The 19293-nt window shown below is 50.2% G+C and overlaps 1 protein-coding gene across 1 annotated transcript; it reads right to left on the reverse strand.

Moving 5' to 3' along the window:
• Positions 1-2999: 2999 nt before the first annotated feature.
• hivep3a (HIVEP zinc finger 3a) lies at positions 3000-12701 on the reverse strand (the record flags this gene model as incomplete). The annotated part of the gene is made up of 6 exons (XM_079749362.1): positions 3000-3482; positions 4266-4861; positions 5967-6044; positions 6355-6398; positions 8050-8144; positions 8652-12701. 6 exons carry the CDS (start codon positions 12699-12701, stop codon positions 3000-3002), a joined length of 5346 nt encoding a protein of 1781 aa, XP_079605488.1.
• Positions 12702-19293: the final 6592 nt, after the last annotated feature.

Consider the following 19293-nt stretch of genomic DNA (forward strand, 5'->3'; position numbering starts at 1 on the left):
GAGGCAACAGCCACGGCCGTGAAAAATGTGCCCTTTATCCAGTTCCTCTTCCGGATGGCAGAAAGTATGGGGAAGGAATGTGTTTGGGTGTGTGTGTGTGTGTGTGTGGGTGTGTGTGTGTGTGTGTGTGTGTGTGTGTGTGTGTGTGTGTGTGTGTGTGTGGAGGCATTCCCTGGTATGCAGACGTAGATACAAGCAGACACAATACCCTAGTGATCTTTGAAACAATGCTTCCCTTACAAAAAAGGAAACGTGTGTTGACCTATGGGATAACATGTGTAGGATATGTCCGTCCGTCCCCCTGCATAGACTGTTGTGGTAAACCCCATCTCGGAAAACTACACAAAATCAACCCACAGGCTTCATTATATCGCACATTTACAATAATACATTTGCCAGAAGAAGAGAAAAAATATATTGACATTGGTACAGTAAGGATATTCATAGAACCGAGTGCCAAGCACTAACAATCGTTAGGTTAACCCATTCCCCATATGCAACAAAGCTAGCTTGGATAATGTGCTACACAATGCTAAGTACTATTTTTAAGTGTGAGGATGTACACATACGATATGTGAGAACATTGCTCTTAGTGATGGCGGTACCAGACGTCCAGCTGAGGTGGTTGAGCGGAGCGGTTGATGTGGGGTGTATCTGATTAACATTTGGAGGAAGGCAGGGGCAGACGTTTGCTAGCGTTCTTATGACTTTTCTCAAGAAGTGAAGCATGGGAAATAGTGGCCCTTATGACCTTCAGGCTCTGGTTTCATTTCATGACATTCACAAGTGCACACATCTTTTGAGTTTGAGCACTACGCTGAAGGAGCAAAAAGAACTTCAACATCTAAATATTCTAAATCGAAGGTTTTTTGTTTCTCTTTTACTAAAATGGAAATATATATATAAATAAATTCATGACATGATTCATAATGAGGAATTGTGTGTACGTACAATTTATGTTTACACTTCTGAAGGTCCTCCGTGAACAACCATTTGTTAAGAAATTTAACTCTCTTTATAGTTTGTAACAACTGCCTGCCACTATTTAAGGGACACTATCAACATTTTTTCTTTGATGGCAGTTACTACTGGGATAAATTGTGACATGGGTCAAATTGACAGCGTTAAGTGCCCATATATGGAAAGGGGATTCAATTTGCACATGCTCATTGAAGTGTAACTTGACACTATCCCTCACCGTTAGACACCCAACCAGTCAGGAATGTGGCAAAACAAATAACTACAACATGAATAACACCATAGCTGTCCCCTGCGTAGAGGAATGCTCTGATATCCAATCCGTCAAACATTGATTACAGGCAACAGGAAGAGAGGTTTCTAGGCGTTTGGAAGAGACGGATAACGCCCCCCTGCTCCCTGCTCGTCACCCCCGCTCGCTACTACACCCACACCGGTATCTGTTTGGGCTGCCATAGTAACAAACCCATTTCAATCTGCCCACTTCAAAGTCCAACAATGTGTGCCCATAAATGATCATGTTCAAACAATATGGACATGATCTACTCTCTCTGTGTGCCTACAGTTACAGATGGAGACTTTTTTTAGACTGGTATGGTGGTATTTTCGAGTTAAACAGTCTACGAGGATGCCAAAACACTTGGTATCCACCTGACATGGGTCTCAGCCATGGACCTCTGAGCCCGCTGTCTGGTGTAGATGACGTAATGTACAAACTAAGTTTCAATAATATTTGCACAATACTGCCATCTAGCGGTAGCACACGACACAAGTCTAAGGAGGAATCAAAGAAAGCTTTTCTTCTTGAAATCATTTTATGACTTATCACATCGGAAGACACATGTTCTATATATCATTTCCTCCCACAAAAAAAGAGTATCAATAGACAAGCCCATCTATATTTGGACAGTTTATACACATATCTATGCTCTTATACGACCACAGGGTGGAGCTATTTATCACATGATAGGCTACACTAACAAAAAATCCCTAGCCTGCCTCGAGAACCAACATGGCCCCCTGACCGCCTGGTGATCTAATCCACTACACTGCAAGGGGATTGAGGTTCATCCCCCCCCAATAAATTGCATTCTATTGTTGTTCTCAAAGGCTGAGCCATAAATGGAAGCACAAATCAATGAAAATGACAGTTTTATTATAAATCTGTAAAAATGAAAAGTTTAATGGCAAACATGAACATGACAATTAGGGTGATTGTATCATTTATAAAAGCAACAACACAAAAAATACACGTGTCTGTAGAAAAAACAGCTACTGCGTATATAAAGCAAGTGTCCTCTTTGACAACGACTTATGTGTCAGTGCACCCTAGGAGTATATTCATCAGAGATCTTCATTTCATAAAGCGTTTAAAGGAGATGATTAGATCCTGTGCTTTGGAAAAAAAAAACAAAGACAAACATAAGAACAAATAGATTAGATAAAAAAAAAATAAAGTTAAATAAAAATAACACAAACACGTAGAATGACTTTAGAAAAAAACACAATCTTTACAGGAATTGCACTTTAAAAATACTGGTCCATGTGAATAAATATTTGCAGTACCTTTCCATATAACTCTCGCTCGTACAGTACTTTAACACAGCAACTGTATATTATAGCTGTCGAAAAGTGGGCTAACTAGGGCGGAAAAAAGGCCAACACAAAACTGAACTGTCTTATCGTTTCTCCAGCTGCTTCTGTTCAAAGTACAAGATTGCATAATAGCACGTCAATAAATTAACACCAATGACATCAAGAGGATAAAAAAAAGATTTACAAAACATACTGCATATTTAACATAGTGTCTATATATATATATATATATTCATATATATAGATAGATATATAATTCATATAATAACATCATCGCATCATTCCAAAGCTGTACATAAGTGCTCTTTCTCTTCTTCCTCCGACTCTAAGCTGGACAGCCAATGAACGACTGCGTCTCTAGTCTCCCTTTCTGTCTCTTTTGCCCCGCCCCTTTTAAAAGGCCCCTCCCCCCTCTCCCGCCTGCATCAGAGCTGCGTCTCGCCAGCGGGCGTTGGCTGGTCTTCCTGCTTGGTCTCTGGGGGGACACGCCTCTTGGCCACGTGTCTCACAACCCCGCGGGTCAAGGGGCCCGCCTCGGGGTCGCGCCACGGCTGCGGCGGTTTCCTTCCTCCCTGGATCCGGGCCCCCGCGCACGTCCCTCGCGCTTTGCCGCAGGGCAGCGCGTCGCCGGGCGAGGGGCTTGGGCCCGCCTCCTCTTCTTGCTCCTCCTCCTGCTCCAGCCCTCTCAGGGGGGACGGGCCCCCGCCGCCGGGGTCACATGCGGGGCGGTACGGAGGGGCGCGTCTAGGCTGGATCATGTGGATCCCCCCGATGGCGATGGTCAGGCCGGGGGGGGCCCCGTCGGCCGGCTGCTGGGAGTGGAGGGGCAGGTGGCTCAGGAGCCCCGGGGCCGAGCGCGGAGGCGGGGGCAGCGGGTCCGGGCGGAGGCAGGGGAGGGTCCGAGCGGCCTGGGGGAGAAGGGGACGAAGGGGAGCGGTCAGTGGGAGGGGGGGCTTCTGGAACGGAGCCCGCGGCGCCTTCTATAAATACATCAAGAACACAACATGCTTATGTTTACTACAACTAATACAAAGTTAGGTTGTTCTTTTCAAGGATCGACACACAAATAAGGCAACACGTTGCGCTCTAAAGTGGGCATGTTATGCTGTTGATTCTGCTTTCAGGGTTTCACACTTGCTGCAGTCACAACAGGGCCTCTATAGGTGCTGAAGCCGTTGTGTATTCCCTTTATTAGAGTCCACTGAGATGTTCCCAGAGGCTACTTTTGGAGTCGCGGTTTCTTGGTTGTTAATGATAGGCCGGGACAACATTTTATCACCACTGCCCAGAACTAAAACAACACGTTCGCACCTATTTGGGATGTCTCTGGGATTATTTTAAGGTTTTGGAGGGTGGCCTGGATTTGAACAGTTTAAAAGAATATAGTGGCTGTTCTCTCTCCCCTAAAAGGATGTTCCTAAAAAGACCTCAGGTGTTAGCCTATCTATATTTGTTTCCAATGTTGACCCGTCGGGATGTAACTGTGCCACACACACTTACTTAAACCCAGGGAGCCGAGCCATCCAGTCACGCAATCGGCGAATACAAAATTACATTTAGTAAATTGCGTGTCATGTGTACAAAAGGAATGAAATAAAATAAAATAAAAACAACAAACACCCTGATTTTGCAGTAGGCGTGCCCGCCGTGGCCCCGTGTATTCCCTGAGTGCGGCGCTGTAAGCCACCCACCTGTGTGTTGGTTCCAATCCCCGCGGCGCCTCCCAGTCTCGGGGGAGGTGGGGTCGGAGCAGAGCTACCCGCCTTGGAAGCAGAACTCAGGCTCTGAACGCCGCAGGGCAAAGCCCCCCCGACCGGGGACGGGTGGATCTGAAGGCCGGGGGAGGAGCCGGGGGAGACGGTGGGCGGGGAACGGGGACGGGGGAGACCGGGAGATGACCGGGTGCAAGCCAGGGCCCCTGACGCCGGGGCCCCTGACGCCGGGGCCACCGTCGCCGGTTGGCGGTCAGGAGACGGGCTGGAGGTCCGCGGCGGGGTGGTCCTCAGGGAGAGCTGCCGACGGGCGAACAGGGCCCGCCTGGAACCGGCCGAGGGGGTCCGTGGGGGCGACCCGCCGGCCCCGCCCCCGGGCTCTCCCGCGTTCTGATTGGTGGGAGAGGCCGGTGGGGCCCTGCGGCGGCCTTTGACCCCTGCGTCCTCGTGGGGGTCGTCCTCCTCGTTGTTGTTGTTGATGTCGGACGTGCCGCTCCGCTCCTGTGGGGGGGGCGGGGGGAACTCTGCCGGGGGCTCCTCATCGACGTGGTCAAAGGGCGCGCCGTCAAAGACGCCTACGGTTTATAGGAGGACAGAAGAAGAAGTCGAGCTGATCCAAAACACGAAGAGGAGAACAATCTTTTGTTTTTAGTTATTTTTTTGTTTATTTTTTTCATTTTAAATGGTTTTATTTTTATTCATGACAGATACAGTGAGAGTTAGACAGGAAGACACTGGAGTGAGATAGGGGAGGACAGCCAGCCAATGACTGCGGGGCTGGAATCGAACCCGAGCCCTAATGGTACCTGCTCTACCCGGGGAGACACCGGGGCGCCCGAACACAATCAGATTTTATGAATACTTTCTCGGAATAATAACTAGGGCGAAAAAAAGTTGGGTTGTGCATTACTGGATATTACAACGTACTTACTGATACAAACAGCTGCAAGGGGAATTTAAAGTGGCAGCCTTCAGTATTAACAAAGCTTAATGAACAAAGCTAGAAGAGATAACAGCAATTAAACGCTACCTCAGTCCTTTGATAACATTTCAAACTCCTAGTCCTAGGCAAACATTTCAAACTGAAATAAATGAAACAACAAACAAATGATTGACTATCATAGCGGATTAGAATTCAGCCCTGCAGGACCTTCTGTTTTATTCCGAGGTAGTCTCCCATATCACACTTTAGATTCATATCTAAATATATATCTAAAGTCTGATGGCAGATGAGCTCAAATCTGGGTGAAGATTTCACATTCCTTCGTCATCTAATGCAAATAAATCAGTTGGGAATTAGGATTAAGGATTTAGGATCAAGAAAATTAAAACGGATGAAATAGACTTTCCATTTGTATAATATTTCTATTCAGTTTTAAAGTCGTGTTTCTGTTTCCATTTGTTTGAGTTTTTTCTCTAAACTCAGTTTTAGTTTTAACTTCACTTTAACTGTCGCTTTTCCTATACATTTTTTGTGGATTACACTTTCAGTTTCAGTAAACTACAATCCCACTGTCTGAGACACGCACAAACAGACTCACACCCACACACACACAGAAACAGCAGAAAGACAAGGAGACATACAAACAGACAGACAGACAGACAGACAAAGAGACACACATATATATATAAATATACAGACAGCCATTACACACTCTCACTCTCAACAAAACACGCTACCTTCATCCTTGTGGTGTGGGGGAGGGGCCTCGTTGTAATGCGTCTTCCCGGGAACCTTCGTGTGTTGCGTCAGGTTTCCTGCCAACGACAAACCAACACGCTTTTAAAAACACTATTCACATGATTGCTCCCACAATGGCAGCCAACAGTCCTCTCTTTGCTGAAAAGATACATACATACACGTCATACATGCATACATAGACGTGCTCATTGAAATATACATGTGAAATATACATGTGTTGATTGCTTTAGAACTGCACTTGGGCGGTCTGTGTGTGTACATGTGAATGTGTATGTGTGTGCGTGTACGTGTGTTTGTGTGCATGTGTCTGTGTGTGTGTGTACACACATCGTGTTGGGGCTTCCCCCTTGTGCTCCTCACACTCACCCTGCCCACCGCGATCGTACACCATGCCAGACTGCTGCCTGGATCTGCGAAAGACAACACAGCAACAACAACCACAGAGTATCAGTACGATCCTTGTCTGTAACCGGCGCTATAATCTATCCCCGCCTTACTCATCATTGTGGGGGGAGGGGGCCGTCACGATCAATCCCCCTGTAACCAGACCCGGGGCGTCTGCGGGCCGCGTATCGCGGCACATCGATCTGTTGGGGGCAGCCCGCACTGTTGCCTGGGCGATGTCACCGGGACGGGGAGACGGCTGCACTGTAGAGGGAGTGGACCGGCCATCCCAGGGTGTGTGTAGGGGTGGGGAGTATTGGAACATGGGCAAAAACACACGCACACGCACACACACAAACACACATACACACATACACACTGCTGCCATGTCTTGTTGTTCCCCCCCCCCCCCCCCCGGTGAGAGACTCCGGCTGAGACTCGGGGGAGATGGAGAGCCAGGAGGGAGAGTCAGGGGAGAGACGAGCATGACTCGCTCTTTTGGGAAAGCTGTGTCGTGTGTCAACCAAATGACTCAGCCCCCCCCAGACACACACACACGACCCACACAGATGCTACCCCTCTGCCCTTAAATCACGTCCCTCGTTCTTGCTGTTTCTCTTATGCATCGTGAGCTAAAGGCCCCATAGGTCAGATGGTGGAGGCTGAGATCAAAATGATGATCGCTGTCTGGACAAATTCCTGATTCCCTCTGGTTCAGGCTGAACCACACTCTGCTGTCCAAAGCCTAGACCTAATCTAGGTTCTGAATTTTGCAATGTGAGCATGTCCCACAACACGATACGGGATTAAAGCTTATAGAGCAGGATGATCGAATGATCGTTTTGCACCGTTTTCCCTCGATGACATAACGTCGGGAGGTGAACTCAGGACACTACTGTTCTGTGGGCCTTCACTGTTGTATCCCTCCCCGGCCACAAAATGTCCTCCGCTTTAAACACTCCAGCGGCCTGCTCATCTGAAAGCTAACACACAATGCTAGGTCTATTAGCTTTGTGAACATCCGCTTGTGTGCAGCTCCTCGCGGTGAGGGAAAAGTAAAGCTCATCGATAGGGTCCCCAGCGCCTGAATAGATGGGCTCTTGGTTGGAGGGCGGCCGGAGGGTTTTCATCATGTGACACTCTGGGACACGCCTCTGAAGTGCTTGTTGATTGTTTTTTTCCCGCTGCGATCGATTCCAGCAATCCATACATTTGGACTGTTTTCAGCGACAGTTATATCACAGGTTTAGACTGCTACTGAGGCGTAGGACACTCACAACAGTAAAACAAGTGCTGTCTCATGTTTATTTTAGTTCGCTTCGTTCTTGTTTTGTCCGCCATCATTTCTGTATTCCAAGCGGGGGAATCAACTGGTTCACTCCCAGTTCCTGCTTCTCAATCATGGGATTTATCCAGTTTGGATAGAACACGTTGGTGGCACACACACTCACACAAGCGCACACACACACACACACACACACACACACACACACACAAACACTCACACATACAGCACACAGTACTGAATGATAAAAAGGTGTACATTCTTACCCTTCTCCACAGGTCCATGGCTGGGGTGGGTGTCTATATTTAGCGGCCTGGTTTGGTCCCTCCTCCTCCTCCTCCTCCTCCCTCTCCTCTTCATCTCCTTTATTTGAGCGTCTGTCTTCTGCTGACAAGGCCTCCTCCCTGGTGCTGGCGTGCTCTCTGTCGCATGACAAGCTGCTGCTGACCTGCAGGCAAACAGACAAGGCAAACTCACCCAGTCTCCTCTGGCATGGGCCCAAGGGACACAGGAATGTGGGGTGGGGGGGGGGGGGAATTCCCATTCAATTTTATGCCTTAGAGAAAGTGTTTCGTTTTTTTTCAGCTTTTTCGTTTTTTTTTCGCTTGTCGTTGAATTGAGACGATCAGGACACAGAATGCAACAGAAAGAGTTAGGGCGTTATATCTATGCATAATTATCAAGTCAATGTTAAAGGTGACCTATTATACCACCAGGTGTGAGTGTGATTAGCCGTTACGAGCCCTTTTGAAAGACTGCGTCTTCAAGCCTACCCAGTGGACTGTAGCAAACATTGCTCATCCATCGGTCGTAATAGGTGGACACGCGATGTCAGAAGAGTCCGATTTTCAAAACGGCTTGTAACGGCTAATCAAACTCACACCTGGTGGCATAATGTGTCACCTTTAATTTGCATTACCTTGCCTTCTATTTGTAATCCACCCGTCCCTCTGTTTGATGTGCTGCAGTGACCGGGTAATGTGTGTGTCTTTACCTCAGTGGCGACGGGCCTCTGGTGGTCCTCCGCCCGGATGGGCTCCGCGCTGATGAGGCCCATGGGGGAGGTGGTGTAGATGGTGGGGCCCAGGCTCTGCTTGCACTGCAGCAGCGACAGAGCCGTCCTGCTGGACATCCCGGGGGGGTTGGGGTTGTAGCTGCCGGTGGACCAGGTGGAGTACACAGAGGGCCTGCTCTCGTCCAGCGCAAACGGGTTGGGCTTCATGTAGTTGAGGTAGCACCAGCTGTTGCTGGTGCCGGACTCCAGCCTCAGGCAGGACGCGCCGATTGGTTTGGCGGTTGAACGCGCCCCGGGCCGCTGCCGGTTGTCGCCCTCCTCGCTTCGACCTCCCGCGTCGACCAACGCCTTGTCCCTGTCTCCCCTTTCCTCCTCCTCCTCCTCCTCCTCCTCCTCCTCCTCCTCCTGCTGCTGCTCCTCCTTCACTCGTTTCTGCTGCTGCTGGCACTCGGGGCTGAACTCGATGCTGTTCGAAGGCGACAGCATCCGTTTGCTGCCTCCCGTGCCCGGAGGCCTCAGCAGGTCCTCGGACCAATCCGAAGCCTCCGGACTTGCGCTGCCGCGGCCACGGGGCGTCGAGGTCGAGGCGCTGGCGATGTACGAGACGATGCTGGTGGGCCGGAGGGGGGACCCCGGGGGGGCGGCCTGAGACTGCGTGGTGTATATGGCGCACGCCGGGAGGAAGGTGTCCGCTTGAAGACGCACCGCGACCGCCTGGGATTGGAGGGGTCTTAACAATTCAGGGTTTATGGTTATGTTTGGAGGAGAAGGGATGGGAGTCGGGAGGGGACTTGCTTGGACCCTGTAGTACTCCCTGTTGGTGTGCGGGGGGATCTCGAGCTTCAGCCCCGTGGACATGGGTAGGTAGTGAGCCCGCGCTGCCCCGGAGAGACCCTGTGTTCCCGGGTAGTGCTGGATGCATCGAGGGGGGAGGCCCGGGGGAGGCCCCGCCTGGACGGAGGAGTTCCCTTCACCGGCGGGGCCGTCAAACGGAGTGAGATCACTCCTGCCTGTCAGCTGAATATTCTGGCTGAGTTTCCACTGAGAGAAGAGCTCTCGGGCCGGTGTACCCGACACCCTGTCGTCTGATAAAGGAGACGCGACCTCTAAGGCGCCGCGATTCGCAGCACTCGAGTTCCCGTCGGATGACGATGTGGTGCCGCTGACAAGGGCTGAGAGCAGACGGGCGGACGGCGTTGTCACATCCCTACCAGCGCCCTTCTCCTCCACCTCCTCCTCTGGATCTCTGACGGCACTGTGTTTGAGGAGGAGGCACTTCCTCCTCTCTCTCCAGCCCACGGCCGAGCGCTCGGGGGACAGGCAGCTGTAGTCGAAGGACTTGCTGCGGTTCTCGTACATCAGGGCGCCCTGCTGGGCGTCGTGGGGGGCCTGCTCCGAGGCCGACCGCCTCATCTCCCGGTGCGGGTGCACCCCGGGGACGGTCAGCGTGTGGGAGGCCCTGGACCTCCTCAGTGGCGTGGCAGAGGAGCTTACCTCCAGGTCGAGCCGGCCCGACTCCTCGAAGGACGCCGAGCGGCTGGACGCGTAGGACGCACTGCTGTCCTGGCTGGGGCTACGTGGCGGGAGAGAGCCGGAGTCGAAGCTGGACTCCCCCGAGGACTGGGCGAGTTCGGCCAGGCGTAAGCGCTTCTTCTTGGGCGGGAGCTTCTCGATGGGGAGCTGGGCCAGGGTGGGGCTTCTCTGAGGCCACTGGAACTCCTCCGGTTTCTCGGGCTGCTTCGACGAGGGCGTGGTCCTGAAAGATGACTGGGTGTCCATATTCGAATCCTCCGTCACCAGTATTTCAGGAACCCGGACGTTTTGTGGGTGGACTAGGTTTCGGGGCGTCGGGTCGGGCGGGTGTTGCTTGTGGGGGGGCTTCTGAAGCGCCGTGAGATGGTCCTGACGTGTCGGGGATGTGTTTGGCGGTTCTTTGCGTGTGTTCTCCGTGCACGACTGGTCCTGTTTTTCAAAGGAACTCGTGTGTTGGATCACCGAGAGGGTGTGCGGTTTGGGTCTCCGGGTGTCTTCGTGAGCTCCAGCGCTTTCCTCTCTGCATTGAGGAGGTGCTGAGATCGCATGGGAGGGGGAGGGACACGCGACCAGGGAGGAAGGGTCGTCGGATTCCAGGCTTTCTTCTTTGCGCCTTTTACGCATGGCCTGCACACCCGGTCGAACCGAGTGGATGATGACCTTGGGGTGGTCCTTTTGGTTAGCAAACGACACGCTGACGTTTCCGTAGTTTTGTGCTGAACCAACACCTTGCTTGTGGGGTTTATAACCTTCCCAGGTTTTGCACTCAGTGCCACAGGCCTCAGACTTGTAGGGTTGCAGTCGCGTCGGCGTGTGGTCAGGCACCGTGGTTTTCAAGTTTTCTGGGTGAAATGTGTGAAAACTGCAATGGTCCTCTTTTGGAAGTTCAGCACTAAGTGGTATTTCAATAGCCGGCTGCCGTCGTAGCATCCCAAAGCGACGGGACGTTTGGAGTTGAGAAGGTGTCCGTTGTTCAAAGGATTGACTTTGGCAAAACCTTGGGGGGCTGTTGCTGGAGGCATCTAAAGAACTTGTGGTGAATGGCATGGACTGACTCCGTAACAGAGGAGCTGGTGTTGTATGGGGAGCCGGTGGATCTATTTTTTGAGACTGATGCTGAAATCTTTCACAAGGAACACCCATAGTAATGGAGCCACTATTCTTATAGCTAGGTTCCTCACTCTTAGGGATATCCATGATAGGCTCTTTAATATTTACACTTTTTTGGGACTCTGAGCTAGCCTTTCTGGAGAGGGAGAATCTCCTGGGTTTCACACTGTCAATCTTACTAGTGTCCACCACAGCTTCGTTGATGGTAATGAGCTTGGTGATGTGGTCAATGACCTGTTTCTTGGGCACTGTAAACGGGATGTTTTTCTCCTCTTCGCCTGACAGCTGCTGGTTTTGCTGACGAGACATCCTCTGCAGGTGTCCCAGACGTCCGTATTTACCGAGGATGATTTCGGCGTAGCTTTTGGCACTTGTGTTTGGGGGGCTGTCCTGGGTCTGCTCCGTGCTCTCAGAGCGGGAGAAATAGCCTGACTCTGTACTGCCTCTGCTGCCCAAGAGGGAGGACGACAACCGGTCCTCAGAGGAGTCCAGGGGGCCGCGTTTCCCCCTGCTGAGACGCATGGCCAGTCTCTTCTTCACCGCAAAAGAGTCGTCCATCCCTCCGGACGAATCTTTAGTCTCGTCGCTTTCGTGGCCCTTGGTGGAGGCTGTGCTGCTCTGGCGTTCCATACCGGCAGCGGATGAGGGACACTGCTTGGCCTCATCCTCCGACTCCGTCCCCTGCTCCTCCAGAGACCGTGGCTCGGGGAAGGCCAGGCCGGCCTTCACCCGGTGTGTGTGGGACTTGCGGTGCTTGTACAGGTTGCTCTTGGTCTTGAAGGAGAAGCCGCAGGGGGCGCAGGGGTACGGCCGCTCCCCGGTGTGGGAGCGGATGTGCTTCTGCAGGACGCTGGGCTTGGCGCACGCCCGTCCGCAGTAGCTGCAGACGTACTTGCCGGGCCTAGGAGGCTTGCGCTCCCGTTTGAGTTTTGGCGCTCCCTCCGGTGTCTCCTGGTCAGCCGGGACGGAACCGGTGGCAGAGCACACCAGGACTCCCGATGACGGACCGGGAACCCTGGTCACCTTTGTTGTTATTTTAGTTGCTGTTGTTGTTTCTGCTGCCGCTACCGCTGCTGCTGCTGTTGTTGTCGTTGTCTTTGTCGGCGTCGTCGCCTCTTCGACATGGCTACCTTCCGTCATGGCGTCCGACTCGACACTCCGCTGCTGGTGTTTGAGACGCTTGCGCTGAGGATGCGTTCTCCGTGGCTGTTTGGTCGGGCGGGGGGCGACATGGGGCTTCTGAGGGGGCGGAGCCTGCTGCTGCCGTGGCCGCCGCGGGGCTGGGGACTTGGGCTGGGAGTCTCCCTGAGGAGACTCGGGATGAGACGGATGTCCCTGACCTCCGGGCAGCTCCCCAGTCGTCAGGCCACTATGCGAGCCCTCCATAAAATGTGAGGGCAGCCTCAGGTAGACACGCGATCCGCGTCCGCCTGCGCCGGTCGACAGAGTTCAGGCCGATTCATGAACCGGATGACGTGTGCGGTCGCATTCACTTCGGTCTGGTTTTTGTGTGTATTGCTGGACGGTGGAATGACATCAACAGTCAACAAGGAAAGGGAGGGCGTGGATCAAGGCAACTGTGATTCTTCATGTGTGTGAAAGTCCTTTGGTTGTCTGCCCCGGAGCGTCCCGTCATGTCGCACTCAGCCAATCAGGTCGCCACATCGTCTCCGAGCCTAGAGGAGTCTTTTACCCCAATGATGGCATCTGTAAAAAAGGAATATCATGTTAATGGATTCAACTGATTAAAAAAAGACGCTAATTTCGCCAACAACTATAGATAACCTCTTGAGCATAAGCAACACTATTCCTTCATTCAGTGTTTTTTCTAATTAGCCATACCGTTCTCATCTGAAAGCCATTGGGCATAATTTGCTCCTAGTGGAACTCCCTTGCATCCAGCAATGACTTTTCAACCTGGACTGCTCAATGATTGTGTGTTTTTGCGTTGGCCCATAGTCATCGGCTCAACAGAAACCAACGTCAAAATTAGTCAGAAACAAGGTTGTTCCAGATGTTTACTCAGCAAATGCCGGTAGACGTACACCATCTGATCGGGTTAGGGAGTTATGTCATTCATTGCGGGAAGAACAAACAAAAGGAGAAGAAGCATTTTCACACGACTCGCACGTCTTGATCGTCCTCATTTTGATCCGTGTTGTTGTCAGAGAGCTTTTTCTAATGATGTCGAGCCTTCACTTGAGGCTTGCCAGATTGCTTTGCGCAATTAATTGCACTGGGATTAACTAAGGGACTGTGGCAGCAGAGGTAGCTCATTAATGGTGGAAATGTTTGACACGTAGCAGGGGTCTGTACGTGAACACGCACACATGCACACACACACACTATATAAATACACATGTACAAGTAACACGTTTTCAATTCCTTTTTTTATGAACCATGAATATCTCAGACAAAAGCCAATGTCTTAAAATGTTTTTTTATTCGAGATCACACTCATAAACTAAAAATAAAACCTAAACTAAACATACCTCCTTTTAAAGTGAATGGAGAATTTCTGCTAACTTTATCCCTTCCAAAAATGGTTAACATATCCTGGAGAGTGAGGGAGGAGAGAGAGAGCGAAGGGGACTGCCCTGCTACCGCAAAGGTAGCTAAAGAAGTGTCCTAATGTGACTCAGTGCTTACCGCCATATCAGCACTAAGTGCTTTTTCATGTGAACACAATGTAGCGGTTGATGAGTCATCCCACGCAACGTCCTCCTGGTAGAGGACGGTGTACGTCTGACTGTATTAACTACATTCCCTGGACACCGCCTTGGTTAGGATCGGTGTTTTCGCAACACAAACAAGTAAGGAAAACATGGGATTGTGCTTATTCTGTGGTACTAAAGTGGAGAAAGGTTATGTACATAAATGGGCTTCAATTTCCGGGCAGCTTACATGGCTGTGTGGACAGTGTTGAACTCTGATTTCTTCAGATACAACAACCACCACACCCCTTGTTGAAGAAGCTGAATAAATGTGTGAGAGTTTGCTTCAACATGTTGACCTTCTGTAATGTGTTCATAGAACTCCTTTATGCAAAGCGTTTTGGTTGCATAATCCAGGACGGTAGTATATTGGGATTGAATTACCAGGCAATGTCCCTGGCAACCAGCAGAACAATTTAATTAGAACGCTATAATTATAATAAATAAATAATGATAGAAAATGACTTTAATAAATGTTGATTAAATAAGTCCAGACATTTGAAGCCAAAGTTGATGGAGTATGAAGGTAATTACACTGCAGAATTATACAAGATGGATGAAATTAAATAAGTAGCAGTTTGTCAGGTAAAAACTACACAAATGAAGGCTTTACAGCAGACTTATTAAGATCCAAGTGTGCACCGCTTTAAGATGGGGACTCTTAATAAATGAATGCAAATAAGTACTACATGCAAAAGTACTTAGCAGGCATTATCTATTTTCTTCTGAGCACATCCATCTGCTAATTTACACTCTGAAGCACGAGCAACACTTTGGCGAGGCGCTGTTAACGAACGCCACTCTTGTGATGTGCAAATTAACTTTTCGGGGAGGGGGATGTTAATGTCTCTCCATCAAGCCTGTAGCTTCACACCTAGCTTGACATCTGACTGTTTTGGCACCTGTGGGAATTTCACTGTCATCTACAACATGAGCCATATGCAGGTGCTATATTTCAGTTTGAAAAGTCAGGGATTTGTTTTCCTGTAAAATAAAATGTTTTAATGAAAAAACTGATAATCAGGGCGGGAATCTGATATTCCATGCATTCTAGCCACCCAGGAGTTATTCAAGATCGTTTACATATGCTTGTGGTTGGCTTAACCAAAAAATGCATATAAAGCATAGATGCAAATGAAGGGCCCCAAATATCAATAATATATTAGCATAACATGGAACTAGAGAGAGAAAAGGCTTATTGTATAAATGGCTAAAAAAAATGTTTTTGTGTGAATTTCCTGCACTCACACTAATGGGTACCCAGCGGTGGTTCCTATGGTAACGGCCCTAAACCATGCGGTAGCAGATGGAAGGAGAGCTGGAGGGCTAAATTTATCTCCCAGCATCCTTACTGACTTCAGAGGGAGAGACCTAGACCTAGAGAGAGAGAGAGAGAGAGAGAGAGAGAGAGAGAGAGAGAGAGAGAGAGAGAGAGAGAGAGAGAGAGAGAGAGAGAGAGAGAGAGAGCATAAGAAAAAGAAAGAGAGAGACAGCAAGAGATAAAGAGAGAGAGAGAGAGAGAGAGAGAGAGAGAGAGAGAGAGAGGGAGAGGGAGAGAGAGAGAGAGAGAGAGAGACCTAGAGGAGGAGGAACGACAGAGTGAGTAAGAAGGAGGGAGAGAGGACAGAGATGGAAATACTGAGCGGAAAAATACAAGAAAATACAAAAAACACACACACACACTCAAAGCTCTGGCGCTTTTGAAAAAGAAAAAAATAATACACACACACACACACATCACACAAAAAAATCAATGGGAGTGTTGGATTCCTACTCCAGCGATACGCATCTGTTACTGAATTCAGCCAAAATGGAAAAAGGAAGGAAAACGGGAGATGACAAAGAGAGTTTACAGAACATCCACAAACGCTTTCATTCCTACCTTTTAAAGAACCAGGATTATTTCAGACAATGTTTTAAAACACTGTTTTTTAACACACTCATTACATCTCAAAGAAAGGTTATCCTTTGCCATAAGCTCTCTACACGGGACGACAGAGAGAGAGAGAGAGAGAGAGAGAGAGAGAGAGAGAGAGAGAGAGAGAGAGAGAGAGAGAGAGAGAGAGAGAGAGAGAGAGAGAGAGAGAGAGAGAGAGAGAGAGACCTGCTGGGGACAAAGGGGGAGACGTCCTTAGGGCATGCCGCTTCCCTTTGACCTAGGACTCACTGTTTTCATGTGAGCACGCTCACGCACGTTTCTTGGAAATGCTCGGGAGCCCTGGACTCACAGGGAGCCCATTCACCCCTGCTTGAGAGCGGCCCATATGGACAAGACTGCACTGCCCCCCCCACTCCATGGCACTAGGATCCATGAGAAACACACACACACACACACACACACACAATTACATGCACACGCACACCGTCACATGCTCTCACTCACATCAGACATTCATGCTTGCACACCCAAATCCATAAATACAAGCACAAACAAAACCAAAAAAAAGAGTTATACACACACACACACCGACGTGCATAAAACCAACACTACGTCATTCCCGAACGGATACATGTAAACAAACAGCAGCTGCTTCCGTGCATCTGTCAACAGAAAAACAGGATTTCTAAATCAAAAGAACAACCACGTCGACTCGGCGACCGAGCTCAGTTGTAACCGTGACGGCAGCCTCAACAACAACAACAACAACAACAAATCGGACTGCATAACCATCACAGCACATCACCGTCCCTATAGAAATCACAGTCCTCTGGCAGGGGGAACCAAAACAATCCGTCAGAATACAAATCTGCGAGGTTCATTCACCGCGCAAAACTACACACACGCGAATACATGAATGAACGCAAAGCCTACGTGTTCTGTGTGTATTACCTGGCTGCAGGTGGTATGGAGTGCTGCGCTTCTGAATGACCGACACAGAGCGCAGGCGGAGGTGAAGCTGGTGGAGAGAGAGAGAGAGAGAGAGAGAGAGAGAGAGAGAGAGAGAGAGAGAGAAGGAGAGAGGGTAGGGGTGATTCGGAGAGAGAGAAGGGGTGATTCGGAGAGAGAGAAGGGTTGAGTTAGAGAGAGAGAGAGAGAGAGAGAGAGAGAGAGAGAGAGAGAGAGAGAGAAGGAGAGAGGGAAGGGGTGATTCGGTGAGAGAGAAGGGTTGAGTTAGAGAGAGAGAGAGAAAGAGGGGAGGGAGAGAGAGAGAGGGAGAGAGAGAGGGAGAGCGGTTAGTCGGGATTGTGTGGAGGTCGGGGCGAAAAAAGATGAATGGGAGTCTGAGTGGCCGTGAGGAAGGAGTCGGTGGAGAGAGTGTGAGCTCTACGTGCGCTGGGCTGATAAACAGGTTGCAGAGTGTATTATTGCCTGTGAATGAGGAGAAGGAGGAGGAGGGGACACATGCTCTCTCTCTCTCCTCTCTCTCTCTCTCTCAACCCCTACACTGTCTAGTCCTCCATCCATCTATCCTAGCTTCACCCCAGGTCTTCTCACTCCCTCCTACCTTATGTCTCACTCCCCTACCTTATGTCTCTCTCTCTGTGTCGTTCTCTCTCCGTGTCTCTCTTCCTCTCCTGCCTCGTGTCTCCCTCTTCCTGTGTGTGTCCCTCTGCCTCTCTCTCTCTCTACAACTCTGTCTCCCCCCCACAGATACTATAGGAGCAGACCGAGCATTATATGTAGAAGGGTGTCAATGTAATGCTGTGTTTGTGTGTGTATGTGTAAATGTTTACGGCTGTGTGTGTGTGTGTGTGTGTGTGTGTGTGTGTGTGTGTGTGTGTGTGTGTGTGTGTGTGTGTGTGGGGGAGGGGGGGGGGGGGGGGGGGGGGGGGGGGGGGGGGCGTGAATGGGGAAAGGGTCTTTCTTCCTTTTTACTAGTTACTTTAAGATATTTCCGAGACACAATTTCCCCCCCGTTCATGTATAACTTTCCAGTAGGTCAGAGGAGAGCAGGCCCTGAATGACGATCATCCCCAGATTATGGAGAGAGAGAGAGACCGAGAGTGAGAGCGGGAAAGAGAGAGAGGAGCGAGAGAGAGAGAGCGAGAGAGAGAGAGCAAGAGAGAGAGAGAGAGAGAGAGAGAGAGAGAGAGAGATCAAGAGAGAGAGAGCGTGGAAAAAGCCTGAAAACCACACAAGGACCCAGGTGGAAAAAGGAGAAGGAGGAACAGAGACTCCATTTTTTTTTTCAATCACAAGCCACTCTGGAGAATGTCTACGCTGCCTTCCACACACACGCACACACACAAACAGGCTCACACTCACACACACCACACACACACACACACACACAGGCTGCTCCAGTCAATCAGTCAGCGCAGGGGGATCCAGCTGAAACAGGTCCAGCCAATAATGATCTCACTCTCCACGCTTTTGTACCGTGATGTAGCCCCCCTACACACCCCCCATACCTCACAGCACTCCCCTCTAACCAACCTACAAATGCGCACACACACACCAACACATGCAAAGAACATGCATATGCACGATCAAATGACACGCGCACACAGAAACCGAAAAACTCTGTTTGCATACGCATACAGAATATAACATACAAACACACACACACACACACACACACACCAGCCATGAGAGCTTAGAGTACTGTGTAGAGAGCTAGGGGAATGCTGAGCCCCTGGGATAGCGCTGTGTGTGTGTGTGTGTGTGTGTGTGTGTGTGTGTGTGTGTGTGTGTGTGTGTGTGTGTGTGTGTGTGTGTGTGTGTGTGTGTGTGTGTGTGTGTGTGTGTGTGTGTAGAGTGCAGGGTTATCCCAAGTTGTCCTTCAGTAGAAGATCGTCCTCCTCAGCATCACAGCCATGACAGATCTTCCATGAAGGTGTTTGTGTGCATGTCTGTGCTTGAACGGGTATGTGTGTGTGGGTCGTGTACGTGTGTGTGTACATGTAGGTGTGTGTGTGCGTGTGTGTGTGTGTGGTGTGTGCGTGACTGAAAATGTGTGTGTGTGTGTGAACATGTACATGTGCGTGCATGTGTTTTTGTGTACATGTACGTGTGTGTGTGTGCGTGCGTGCGTGCGTTCGTGCGTGCGTGCGTGCGTGCGTACATGTACGTGTGTGTGAACTTGTACACGTACGTGTGGGGTTGTGCGTGTGTGCACGTGTGGGTGTGTGTGTGTGCACGTGTGTGTGCGTGTGTGCACGTGTGTGCGCGTGTGTGCTGCAGCAGGAGGAGGCTGTCCCTCCAGGCAGCTGGGGGGCTTGTCAGGCTCAGGACGGTCCTATAACAGGGAGGACTTTGTATTGCCAAACACCAAATTTTTCCTGGCAAGCCATTCTCTTTTCCCATTGTAGCCTTTAGGAAC

This window comes from Pollachius pollachius, assembly GCF_949987615.1.
Source record: "Pollachius pollachius genome assembly, chromosome: 13".
Lineage (NCBI taxonomy): Eukaryota > Metazoa > Chordata > Actinopteri > Gadiformes > Gadidae > Pollachius > Pollachius pollachius.